This window comes from Canis aureus, chromosome 8, assembly GCF_053574225.1.
Source record: "Canis aureus isolate CA01 chromosome 8, VMU_Caureus_v.1.0, whole genome shotgun sequence".
Taxonomy (NCBI): Eukaryota; Metazoa; Chordata; class Mammalia; order Carnivora; family Canidae; genus Canis; species Canis aureus.
The window spans coordinates 55,359,036-55,372,003 of record NC_135618.1 but is presented as its reverse complement, the minus strand read 5'-3'; the positions used below and the strand labels follow the sequence as shown (position 1 = coordinate 55,372,003).

Sequence of the window (12,968 nt, the reverse complement as noted above, 5' to 3'; positions counted from 1 at the left end):
AAGAACAGAGCTGGGGCGAGGGGGCCAGTGGGGTCGGACAGGGAGCTCTGACTTTGGGCAAGGGTCTTGCATTCTTCCAGGCTTCACTGTCTCGCCTGGAAAGGAGGAGTCCTCTCCAGGCCCCATGACAGAGGCTGGTGGAGGGGCTGGGGGTAGGGGTGAGGGATGCAAGCAGAGCACGTGACCAGGGTCTGGGTCTTTCCCAAGGTCTCTGGCCAGAGGGGTGGCTGCCCTGGATAAAGCAAGAGCTGAGCTTTTTCTGGAATGAGGTCTCTATAAGGCTGGGCCTGCTTGATGCCTCTGTGGCCTCCCTCTGTGCTGCCTGTCTGTCTATCCCTTCATTATCCCTTGGAAGCTTCCCCCAAGTTCCCCATTGCAGGCAGAAGCCCCTCCAGATAGAAGGCTGCCACACTGGCTGGGTCAGGGTGTGGGGCGCACAGGTCAGCTGGACAGGGTGGGCAGGAGGGTAGGCGGGTGGGGGGGCGCGTGGATTTCCAGGGCCCACTGGCAGAGAGGCAGGCCTCAGTTTTCTTATCTGCAAAGGCAGCCTGGGCTGGGAGAGAAGTATACACCAGTGATCGCATTCATCACCTGTGCAGAGATTTTAGATTGTCCTTTCCACTGGGGTTGGGTCTTGGGACAGGCCTCTCGGTGGAAGGAGAAGGGATGGAGGCCGGATACCAAGAGGGACTTCCCAGGTAAGTTGATGAGGCCTTTGTACTGGAGCCTATACACCCTAATTTCCTCATTCCTAATAATATTATCTACATCTTAGCATCATTGTGAGGATTAAGTAAATCTATGTATGTAAAGCACCCAGAACAGTGCCCGCCTAGCACATGATGAGCCTGCTACTCTCTGTATATTAATACTTACATCAAATAAATTTTATATATATATATATATAAAATAAATGCCATTACTAGTATGTTAATAAATGCTATTACTCCCCTGTGGGGCATAGAAAGGACCAAAGGATGACATAACACATGTGAGCCCCTTAGCACAGCATCTCTCCCACACCAGAGTTCTTCCAGGGAGACCCCAGAGTGAGATCCCTGTGTTCTGGGCATCCCCAAGGGCACAGAGGGGTGGGGACGAGCAGTGGCCAGCAGCCCTGGGCCCTGGTGAGCACCCAGGGATGGGACTGGTTCCATAACCCCAAAGGCCACAAAACCCACCAAACCACCCTGTGGTCACCAACAAAAATCTAGTAGAGCCAGCCCTGCCAGGACCAGCTCCCCCAGAGCCCTGAGGCCTCGGGCCTGGTCGATGTGGACGACCATGGTCCCAGGGTCCTGAGGCCTGCCCTGTCTTCCCACCTGGATTGAGTAGGTCGTGTTGTAGTCACTGTAGAGGTTTCGCACAGGGACGTCGGAGCCGTTCACGGTGCACTGGCTGTAGGGCTCCCCTTTGCGCTCCAGCCTGTCCTGTGTCCAGAGAGGTTGCCTGGAGGTCTCAGTCACCCCTAGGAAGCCCCCATTGTACCTCCCTCCCATCAAGCATGGGGGTTAGTGGGGATGCCAAAAGGGGATGGAGAGCCACAGGCCCTGGGAGGTGCCAGAGGATGCCCATCTTCCCCCCAGCGTGGCTGCCCTGGCGGGGGGGCTCCAGCCAGAAGACAAGGCAAGAACAGACCCCAAGGGAGGTGGGCTTCCACCCTTAGCTCCCCTAGGGCTGCGGCCATACCACCAGCACTCCGATGGATGTCTCTGTCCCCGACATGGCATAGATGCCCTCATCTTTGATGAAGGGGTACGATCTCTGCTCATGGAGCATCAGCCGGGCACCGGCCGTGGACGTGAGGAAGGGCACATAGTCTTCCTGGCCTATGTCCAGGATCAGCTTCAGGCCTGTGGGAAGGGGCTACTGAATTCGCATCCCAAGGCTGAAGGGAGACCCACCATCCACCTGTCCAGGTCCCCTCCCCACCCAGCCAAGGCGACCTCCAGGGTCCACCTTGGAAGCTAGCTCTATCTTGAGAAATTGAGACTTCTTGCCTTCTCCGAGGCCCCCATCCTAGCTCAAGCTACTATGTCTCTTCCCAGCCCCATAATCTCTTTTCCATATGGCAGGTAAGTCTGGGGGTGCAGCACTGTACCACCCTACCTCAGATCACATGGGTCCTTGCTCTCCTCCCTCAATCTCTATTGGCTTCCAAGCTCCTTCTTGCTGCTGGGACTTCACAAATGCTGTTCCCTCAAGAATGCTCTTCCCTTACTCTGGAATTATGTCCCTGCCTTCACCCTTCACCCTTCACCTAGAAACCCCTGCTCTTCCTTTGGATCTCAGCCGAAGTGTCACTTCCTCCAGAAGCCTTCCCTGATTACTAAGACTAGATCTCCTAGCTCTGGAAATTTCCTCCCAAGTACGTGCCTCAATTATATGATTCTTTTACTGTTTGTTTTCCCCACTGGATGGTTCCCTTCTTGAGGGCAAAGATTAGACTGCATATTTGATGCACCACAGGGCTGTGTTGAGTGGGTAGGACAACAGGCTAGCATGTATCGAGCACTTGCTAGGTGCTGAGTGCTGGGCCAAGTGATTTACCATACATCACTGGTGCTCACAAGAGCAAAGGTATTATCATAATCCCGATTTTACGGGGAGCAAATGAAGACACAGAGAGGTGAAAGGACTTGTCCCGGGTCACCCAGCAAGGAAGGGGAGTGGTTGGGGTTCTAACATAGGCAGCTGAGCTCCTTGGTCTTAATCATCTGCCCCCATGAAGTGAGTTGACCGATGTTTCTGATACATGGTGATCTTAGGGACATGCGGCTGGATGAAGGGAGGTCAGCACCCCCACCCACGTGCCCTCTTGACCAACAGCCTTGATCCTGAGAATAACAACCTGCCTCCTGGAAGCCCGAGAAGTTAGAAGCTGATGGGGTAGGGGAGGGAGGATCACTCCCACTTGTGCTTCGCTCACAGCCAGGCTGCCAAAGCCATCCTGAGGCCACCGTGAGTCTTTTCCCAGAGACAGGCCAACGGTGTGGCCTCTGTCATCAGCCATTTCCTGCTTCCCTGCTTCTCTTTACTCCGTCACCCTTTCTCTGTCTCACTTAAGAACCACGTAGCAATGAGGCTAAGAGTGTGGGCTCTGCCAAGTGTCCACTGTGTGCTGCTGGGCAAGTTCCTTAAGCCTTCAAAGAATATCCTGCATGTACTGAGCACTTCCTACTTTGCCAGGCACCGTGCGAGGCGAGTGACTGCCTTATGCCGCAATGACACAGGGAGGTGTATGTGATAGGCTTTCCTGTGCTACCTGTCTTTGAATGGGGGAAACCAAGACTTCAAGATGTTCAGTCCTGAGCTCAGGATCACCTGGGGGGGTGGGGAATCAGTGGTGGAACCGCAGTTCCCCCCAGGTACAGGAGCTTGAGCTCTGATCCCTGAGCTATACTGCTTCTGAATCCTCACCTTCCTCATCAGCAAAATGGGAGCACTGGTCCCTACCCCGGACGTTTAGAGGAGTTCTGTGAGGCTGATAAAGAAAATTTGCAACTTTTAATATTTGTGAGCCCTGCTCCTAGGCTCCCAGGGAAACTATAACATTTACCAAGGTCAACTGACTTCGTCAAAACCTCAAAGCATGGGCCCTATTTCTGCCCCCAACAGCACACATTGTATATCTACTTTGTTAAAACAACCAAAAAGGAGCATTCCAAACATAAAAAGAAAAAGAAAAAAGCCCTGGTTCCCATAAGGTAAAAGCCATACAGCCTCGCACATACTAGATATAAGATAAAGTCTGTAACTTTCTAGAATGTCCTGATTATGATTATTTGCAACCCTTTAGGTAAAAAACATATGTAATGCTGCTCCAAACGTTCCCTTCCCAGGCACTCTCCTCCTTGTGAAGACTGTATCCCAGGCAGCTCTCCTAACTTGGGCTCAATTTAAACCCTTCCTTTGTTTTTTAAATTTGTAAAACGTTTTGTTCATTTTGCATGGACAAGGGAACGGCTCCCTGCACACAGAAGAGGCCCAACCATGACCACTTCCCCTTGTGCCGCCTCCTGCCTGACCCAGGCCCTCCCCCTCCGCAGCTTGTGGTCACTTGGTCTTTTAGGCCCACTTGGTGGGGATGCCAAGCCCCACGGCTCCGGCTCCAGGATGAACCAAGACTCACCGAACTCAGCTCCGGGGTTGGCCGAAGGGAGCGCCTTTTCCGTCATGCCCCAGTTGAAGATGTAACAGTTGCCATAATCAGGGTGGAAGATGGACGTGAAGTTCCTAAAAGAAACACCATCAGCCAGAGAGCGGGGCTCACCCTAGCAGGTGTCTCCTTGATGGTCTGCTGCTCAGGACTCACGACCTGCAGGGAGCCACAGCATCCAGCCAGATGCGATGGGCAAACTGGAAACTCTCGCACGGAGGGAAGTGCTGACATGGTGGGTCAGAGAGGGGATGAATCAGGAGAGGGCCCAACAGAGCCCAGGAAAGACAGAGCTTTACCACGAGGTGTGCGGGACCCTATACAGGGTCCTCTCCTATGTCCCAGGAATGTTTCCTCAGGAAATAAGTCAACAGCAACAAGAAATGTTTCCATAAATTAGCTCACGGCAGTAGCAATGGTATAACATGTTTCAAAGAATTCAGTTTAAAAAAGACTTTTTGGGATACGGAACATTTCAAACACAAAAAAGTCTAGACCGTGAAGACCAGCTTCAAGAATCATCACAGCATAGCTACTAATGCTTCATCTCCACCCCCATCACCCTTCCATATTATTTTCAAGCAAATCTCAGACAGCATGATTTTATTTGTAAACATTTCCAGATGTACCTTGGAAAGTAAGAACTCTTTAAATTTTTAAAAAATATTTTTAAAATTTATTTGACAGAGAGAGAAAGAGAGCACAAGCAGGGGGAGCTGCACCCAAAGGGAGAGGAAGAAGCAGCCTCCCCACAGAGCAGGGAGCCTGATGCGGGTCTTTTTTTTTTTTTTAAGATTTTATTTATTTATTCATGAGAGATAGGAAGAGAGAGGCAGAGACACAGGCAGAGGGAGGAGCAGGCTCCACGCAGGGAGCCCAATGTGGGACTCGATCCCAGGTCCCCAGGATCACGCCCAGAAGGCAGCGCTAAACCGCTAAACCGACAAGCCACCCAAGCTGCCCCTGATGCGGGTCTTAACCCCAGGACTTTGGGATCATGACCTCAGTTGAAGGCAGATGCTTAACCCACTGAGCCACCTAGGTGTCCCAGTAAGAACTCTTGTAAAAATACTGCTATTACCAATGTTAAACGTAACTAACAAAAAGTCCTTAATATTATTAAATATTTAGTTCAAACTTCTAATCATCTCATACATGTTGATTTTGTTTTTACAATTTATTTGTTTAAACTGGGATCTAAATGAAGCTAATATGTGATTGGTTGATGTCTTTCAAGTTTCTTCTAATCTAAAGCTCCTTCCATCTGACTTTTTTTTTCTTTTAATATAGCTATTAAAACAGTTCTGGTTTGACCCAGCTAATGCTTGGAGAGGCAGTGAATTGATCACTGTTTCACAGCCCGGATAAATCCCGGATAAATGAATGGCCTTGGGGAATGCACACTGGTGGTGGCCAGTGCTGCCCGTCTCCTGATGGAAGTGCAAAGGCTGCCAAAGAGTTGGTATTGCTAGTAAAACATAAAAATCTTCCCCGGACAGGACCGAGCATCTGTCTTGAACCACCATTTACAGGAAGTACTGGAGACAGAGGAACACGTTCAAAGACACCAAAGAAAGTCAACCTGCAAAATCCAGACCTTGGGGAATGCAACAGGAGAAATAACCCAATTGTGAGGGAAGAAAAGAGAGACAACCTACTAAAGAATAGAAACTTTAAAGATCTGGGTCGCAATCACAATGTGCTGTCTTTAATTGGATCCTGATTCGCACACACCAACAAGCAAAAAGATATGACATTTGTGAGTGAACATGACCGGATAGCTAATGGTACTGAGGAATTATTGTTTTCTTTTCAGGTGGGATAATGGCTTGGCGGTTTGGTTGGGGGGAAAACAGTCTTTCTCTTTGGCAGATATGTTCTGAGCTCTTTACAGGTGAAAAGACCCTGGAGTCTGGGCTTTGCTGCAGAACGGACAGGAGGGGAAGTGAGTCGTGGCTGTGGGATGTGGATGGCGCATCGCGCTCTCTGCTGTCTGTAGGTGTGTCCTCGAGGCTCTGTAAGGAAGAGCTTTAAAAAGTCTTTGCATATTTTTTTTTCTTGCAGAAATAGCCACTGAAATGTGATATTGTCTTCTAAGCCCCATATTTTGAAATACTGCCTGCCACTTTTAGGAGCCAGCCCCATCCGTGCTGCACAGTTCTGCATACATCCTCTCATTCAATCCTCAGAGTAACCCTGTGAGGTCAGCTGTTATTTGCTGCATGCTGAGATTAGGAAGCCATGCCCTGCACCTTTGGCGCCCCTGCCCCCCCTTCGCTGGCAGAACAAGATGGGTCCCACGCCGGCTGGGACATCTAAGCCGCGAACTGACCCTGGGCAGGTATGAGCAGCTTACTCCACCTCTGGGCTCCGGTGTCCTCAGGAGTGAAAGGGAAATCAGGAAGAAACCACATTTCTCCATTCAGCAAGTGTTTCCTGAGGCAGGTGCTGGGTTGGGGACAGCTGAGGTGAACCAGAGAGTCCTGCCCTGGAAGTTCACCGTGTGGCCAGAGGGGAGGGGACCCAGCAGGGCGGGGGACTCGAGCAGGTTCTGTCAATGCTCCCCTTCCAGAATGTGCCTCTGGCTTGTCCTCCTCTCTCCATCGCAGGCTCCCTCTGCAACCACAAGCCACCAGCACCCGGTCCTGTGTTCCTCCTGCAGGAGCCTCTGCTTCCCCTCTTGTTCTCAATGTTCCTCTGCGCAGTGGTCAGGGCGGTTGTTTGAACTGTGAATTGGACCAGGGTGCACCCCTGCTTGGGACCCTCTGGAGGCCCCTTGTTGCTCGCAGAAGGAAATGCAAACGCCCTACGTTGGTTCTTCTCTCCCTTGTGTGTTACACTTCAGCAAGATTCTGAGATATTTCCAAATTCAGGGTCCCTGTGGCCACTGCCCCATGTGCCCAGAATATTCTCTGGCCAGCTGGCCAAATAAGCGGCTTCTCCTTATCCTTCAGGATTCAGCTGCTCTGAGGGAGACACCCCCACCCCCACCCTCCTGCCAGCTCCTGCAATCCCCATGCAAAGCCACTTCCCTACCCAGTTACTTGATCATTTCTACCTGCTTATTCCCTGATGGCATGTGTCAAAATGTCAGAATTGGGAATTATGTTCTTTAGTTAACTGCTTGCTTGTCAGCTGCCTCATGCTTTGGAAGGTAGGCCCAGGGAGGCCAGTTGTCTTGTCTTGAGGGAGGAAGCATTTAGAGGCCAAGATCCCAGGCCTGGGGGCCTCCCTGCCAGGATTCAAATTTTGGCTTTGTCACTGAGTAGCTGGTGAGCTTGGGCTCTCCGAGCCTCGCCTGCCCCACCTGTAACGCCGCCAGGACAGTAATAGTATGTACCCGAAAGGACGAAGGCGAGGGTTGGATGGCGAGTACGCTGAAATGCTCAGCGAGCGCTGGCTGCCGCTCCCCGCTCTGTCTGCAGAGCCTGGCCCACGGTAGACCGACGCTCAGTAAATATTTGTTGGGTAAATTATAATATGTGATAAGTGGATCGCCAGAGATAAGCACGGAGGAGTGATACTCATTCTCCCTGGGGTGTGTGGGGAGTGTGTGGGTCATGGAAGGGTTCTTGGGGGAGGGGAGGCCTGAGCTGAGACTTTTAAGGATGGGGAAGAGGTAGCCGAGCCACCCAGGGAGCACAGGGGAGAAAGGGCACATCAGGCAAAGGCCCAGAGGGAAGCAATAGCTTTGGGAGGGTGGAGCACACATCTGTGTGGGATCAGGGCTGTGGCCACAGGAGGAACAGAGCAGGGCAAACCAGCTGAAGCCGGGCACTGTTCTGGAGGGAGAGCCCCCGCCCCAGAGGCGTGAGGACACAGTGTTCCCGAGAAACCGTCTCAGACATCTGCAGCCCAAGAGCAGGAGGCCGCTCCGGGCGTGGCCGGATCCCCTCCTGCCCAGGCTGTGCTCTCCGTCCCCGATGCTGTCTGTGCCAACTATTTGCTTGTTGATAATGCTCTTTGCCTGGAGAGGCTGCTCCCAGCACCGGGCGACTCTTGTTCCAGGGCCGGGCACGTTCCCAAAAACACCTTGCCCGGGCCAGGCGTAAGGCGTGCAGATCCAGACGGGTGCAAACCTCCAGAAAAGTCTGGAAGCAGTGGAACAGCAGTGGTACCGTGTGGTGGGCGTCAGGAAAGGCTTCCCAGGGCAGAAGCCAGGGAGCCGATCCCTGAAGCAGAATAATAAGCTGCTGCTGCTGCTTCTCTATGCCTAGATCTTGGCTTCTAAATACCATCCTCCAATGAAAGGAAGCAGAGCTCCCCGGAGCAATGGTTGAGTCTCGAGCTGGGGTGTCTTGCAGTGCCAGAATGTAGGGAAGCACCCACCAAATAAAAGAGAGATGGGGACGTGTCAGAGAGACACAGGAGCCCAACACGAGGAGCTGCTACTGGTCAGAGCTGGAAGGATTTGAGTAGAATAAAGAATGTGGTATGGATCACAACGCAAATACACACGAAGTCCCTCCTGGTATAAATGACGGGATGACATGAACGAGCGGTGGAGAGGGAAACCTTCCCCACGGAGGAATTCCAAATAGTCTATATTCCCATCTCCAGGAGGCCAGGAGCTGAGACCCCCCTGTCTCCCTGCCACGCTGTCCCCCTCTCAGAGTGTGGGCTCAACTTAGTGACTAGTTGCACATGGACATGGAAGGGAAAGTGGTCACCTGGGGCCCTGTCCATGCTTTGACCACATGAGGAAGGTCAACATCCTAGGCGGTGTCATGTGGCCAATGTGTCCCTCCCGGCGCATGATGTGATGAGGGGGGCACTTTACTCTGTGCTCTTCTTCCCCCAAAGCCATATTTTTAAAAGATTTTATTTATTTATTTGAGACAGACAGAGAGAGAGAGAGAGAGAGCAAGTCCAAGCAGAGGGAGGGGCAGAGGGAGAAGTAGACTGAACAGGGAGCCTGATGTGGGACTTGATCCCAGGACCCCGGGATCATGACCTGAGCCGATGGCAGGTGCTTAACCAACTGAGCCACCCAGGGACCCTTGACCAAACCTGTCTTATCTGTATAAACCCAGGTCAAGGACCTGCTGTAATGCAGCTGACCAGTACTTTGAAACAGTCCTGGTCACCCGAAACAAGGAAGTCTGAGCAATTGTCACAGTTTCTAAACGAAATGTGGTCTCCTAGATGGAATTCTGGAATCCCAGAGCAGGAAAAGGTCACCGGGAAGCACTGTGGGAATCTCAGTAATGTGTTACATTTAGTTAATAGCAACAGGCTGATTATTGGTTTCTTAGTTTTGACAAATTACCGTGATGACACAGGATGTTAACAACGGGGGTTACAAGGGAATTGTGTGTGATGTCTTTGCAACATTTCTGTATATCTAAGGCTATTCCACAATAAAAAGTTTATTTAAAAAAATGCTCAGTGGCAGCCCGGGTGGCTCAGCGGTTTAGCACCTGCCTTCGGCCCAGGGCGTGGTCCTAGAGACCCAGGATCGAGTCCCACATCGGGCTCCCTGTGTGGAGCCTGTTTCTCCCTCTGCCTGTGTCTCTGCCTCTCTCTCTCTATGTCTCTCATGAATGGGTAAGATCTTTAAAAAAATAAAATAAAATAATGCTCATATAGGGGCGCCTAGCACACAGGCTAGCATTCACATCCAGGCAGTTTGGCATCAGAGTCGACCTGGATGTGAACGTGGCTCCTTTTGTCCTAATTACAGCTGCTGCTTCTTGAGCATTTGCCACGTTCGAGGGAGAGAGGTCGGAGTCAGAAGGACAGTGAGGCAACAGGGACATAGCGTTTGGAGCCCAGCGTCGGGAGGACAGAGAGAGGCACGTGTCCTCTGGCACCGCGTCTGAGGCTGACTCAGGAAGGCAGGTGACAAAGCACAGGCTTGGGAGAGGTGGGTGGGGAGGGAAGATGATGCTCTGGTTTTCTGATGGGCGAGTACGGTGATGCGGGGCGGCCCAGGCTGCCAGCTCTGCCACTCACCGGCTGTGTGACCTCGGAGACGTTGCTTAACCTCTCTGGGCCATGGTTGCATCATACAAAATGGGGTGACATAATAGCACCTTTCTCATGGGCTTGTGGCCAGGGTTAAAATAAGTTTATACCTGTGAAGTGCTAAGAATAGCATCTGGCACATCAGAAGTGCTCCATGAACTTTAGCATCATTACTGAATAATGAGTTCTTTGTCAAATGTGGGTTTAATGACAATAATAACTATTACGTATCGGGGCCAGCCCTACTGTCGGCATATTAACTTTAATGCTCAAAATAACCCCCCAGAGTAGGCATGTTATTACCCCACGTTACGGAAGAGGAAAACTGAGGCCCATCACGGTGAACCTTGTTTAAGCTTGTAAGATGGAGCGAGGATGTGAACCCAGGGCTCTGACCGCCCAGCCCAGCCTTGACCCCTTCACCAGAGTCCCTCCCCAGCCGCAGCCACACCACACAAGTTGCGTGGCCGATGCTGGCTGCTTTGCCTGCCCCGAAGCTATCCGTTCCTCCGTCTCTGGGAACAGCTCAGCTTCTCTTTGGGGGACCACCTGTTGCTCAGTCTCAGTCCCCGTAACCCAATGGGACCTGCTTTGCTTTTTGGAGGGTGCCACGTTGGCAGCAAGTGTGCATCCCCAGTGCTGGGGCTGCCCGCAACGGAGCCATGCCGTAGGCACAATGGGTATCTTCCCACACCGAGACCCCCCGGTGGCAGGGGTGCACACTCCAGGCATCGGGGACCTGAGAGTAGATCCCTGGAGACCCTAGCGGACCCACTTCCGCACCTCGCCCCCAGGCCAGGGCCACTCTCCCTGGGCAGATGGGCCATATACTTGGAGTCAGAGCCTGACATCTCTCACTCACTGAGAGGGCAAAGGTGACCGTGCGGATGTGACACACCAGTCCACTCAGGACTGCCGCCCGATGGGAGGGTTGCCAGGAGCCGCTGGGCAGGGGTGCGCTGAGCAAAGGCCACCGGCTGAGAGCGAGGGGTTGGAACCCAGCCAGCGAGGAGCCAGCCAAGCTGCCGCCGTGGGCACGCCACGTCCTGTCGGCAGGGACAGTGTGCCATACTTTTCCGCCCGCCGGTCACACCTTTCCAGTTCACACCATGCGGCCAGGGCTGCAGCTCTGCGGGCTCCACAGCCCTGGGGTCCTTGGCACTGCCTGCACAATGCCTGCTCCTGTGCGCTTGCGGGAACCGAGGGTCCCCCAGCGATCAGCAGACGCTCATTAGAGCTTCCTGGGGGCTGGTGGGTGGAGAGAGCTGGGCTCAGGCACAGTCCCTGGAGGGTGACACCAGAAGTGGCAGGACTCCGTGGACTTCTCCAGAGGCCTGGAGCGCGAGACCATGAAGCCCCAGACCACCTGGGCCCCGCACACCTGGGCCCCACACACCTAGAGGTCTGGCCTGAGGCCTGGGGGGCCCTGCGGCCACAGCAGCTGTGCCCGGGCCCAGGCTCCAGGCCTGATCCTGCTCTGGAGATGCCGGGGCGCAGGGGAGGCAAAGGACGCGGGGGCCTGGGGACCCACTCTAAGAGCCGCAGGCTTTTGGGGTGAATGCTGTTTTCACTCTGCCATCCTCTCAACCTTGGGGGCTGCCAGGGATGACCGCGAAGGCTCCCAGGGCCCTGTTCTAATGCTGACCTGGGCCCACTCCGCTGTCCTCCTGGGGGGCTTCAGAGGTGGACGGTCAGGGATGGGACTCAGGGCTGTAGGTGCCAGGGGGCCCACCCAGACCCCTCAGCCGCCGGGTGCTGGAGGCTAGGCCCCTACAGCTGCCCCCTCTGCAGCCCTCCAGCCTGGGAATTTAGGGGGCCCCACCCCATCCTCCTGGGGTGGCACATGGCCCGTGAGGGACCGACGCAAGGGGGACAAAAGGCTGGCCCCTCAGGAGTTCAATCCCGTGGTGCAGCTCATGCTCCAGATGCCCCACGGATGGAGCCGACGGCCCCTGAGCCCATGGCCGCACTTAGCTCTTTCCCCCTTCCTCCTCCTTTCCTTCCAGATGTGTCCTGAAGCGATTCCCTCGTCCTCACGGGCCTCCCCCATCCCCGCCTCATCGCCCGGGCTGTGGGGGCAGCTCTCACCTGTAGCTGCAGGGCTCGGCCCCGAACAGGCAGGCCAGGATCAGCCGCTCGGCGGGGTAGCTCATCTCCACCAGCTCGCGCTGTGGCACCTGCGAGAAGATGTTGGTGGCCTGCAGGAGGTACCACTCCGTCACGGCCTGGGTGGCGCTGGTGAAGTTCCGGAAGGTGCACACAGTCCCGTTGAGGCTGCACTGCAGAAGTCAACGGGGGTCCTTGTGGGTGCAGGGTCCCCCCCACCCTGGCTCTGCCCCTAAGGCCAGGTCCCCCAGCTGTCCTTCCCCAGGCTGCACAGCTGTGAGCCGGTGGGCAGTGTGCTCACACTCACGCTCGCAGTGCTTGGGGCTGTCCCCTCCCGCGGGGTCGCCGGGGACCCCCACACGTAGCTGTATGCATGAGCGATGACACGCATGCACACATGCACATGCGCACACATGTACACGCAGACAGATGCCCATGTCCTGACAACCACAGCCACGTGATCTCATGGCCACAGCTACACATGCCCATATCCAAACTTTCTCCCGGCCCACACCTAGATGATCCCCATTCATGCTCCTGTGGGCACAGAGACAGACGCACCCGGGCCCTCCTCCTTCCCTGACTCCTTTCCTGGCCTCCTCGAGACTTCCAGAGGCAGCTCTCTGGAGGCCGTGTGGCCCATGAAGGACTCGAGGCTCCAGGCTCCCTCTCTCTCACTGGGGGAAGGACATGGGTCTTGTGCAGGACCCCCCCTCCCTGTCACCACAGCTGGCCC

At 54.1% G+C, this 12,968-nt stretch overlaps 1 protein-coding gene across 1 annotated transcript in view; it reads right to left on the bottom strand.

Annotated features, from left to right (window-relative positions):
• The window catches only part of SCNN1B (sodium channel epithelial 1 subunit beta), a 60,153-nt gene that overhangs the window by 5,313 nt on the left and 41,872 nt on the right, over positions 1-12,968 (bottom strand). Inside the window, exons 4-7 of the mRNA XM_077907014.1 lie at positions 12,215-12,405; positions 4,133-4,236; positions 1,690-1,853; positions 1,323-1,430 (exon numbers count right to left, since the gene is read on the bottom strand). Coding sequence (XP_077763140.1) covers positions 1,323-1,430; positions 1,690-1,853; positions 4,133-4,236; positions 12,215-12,405 — 567 coding nt within the window. The remainder of the gene's footprint in view (positions 1-1,322; positions 1,431-1,689; positions 1,854-4,132; positions 4,237-12,214; positions 12,406-12,968) is intronic.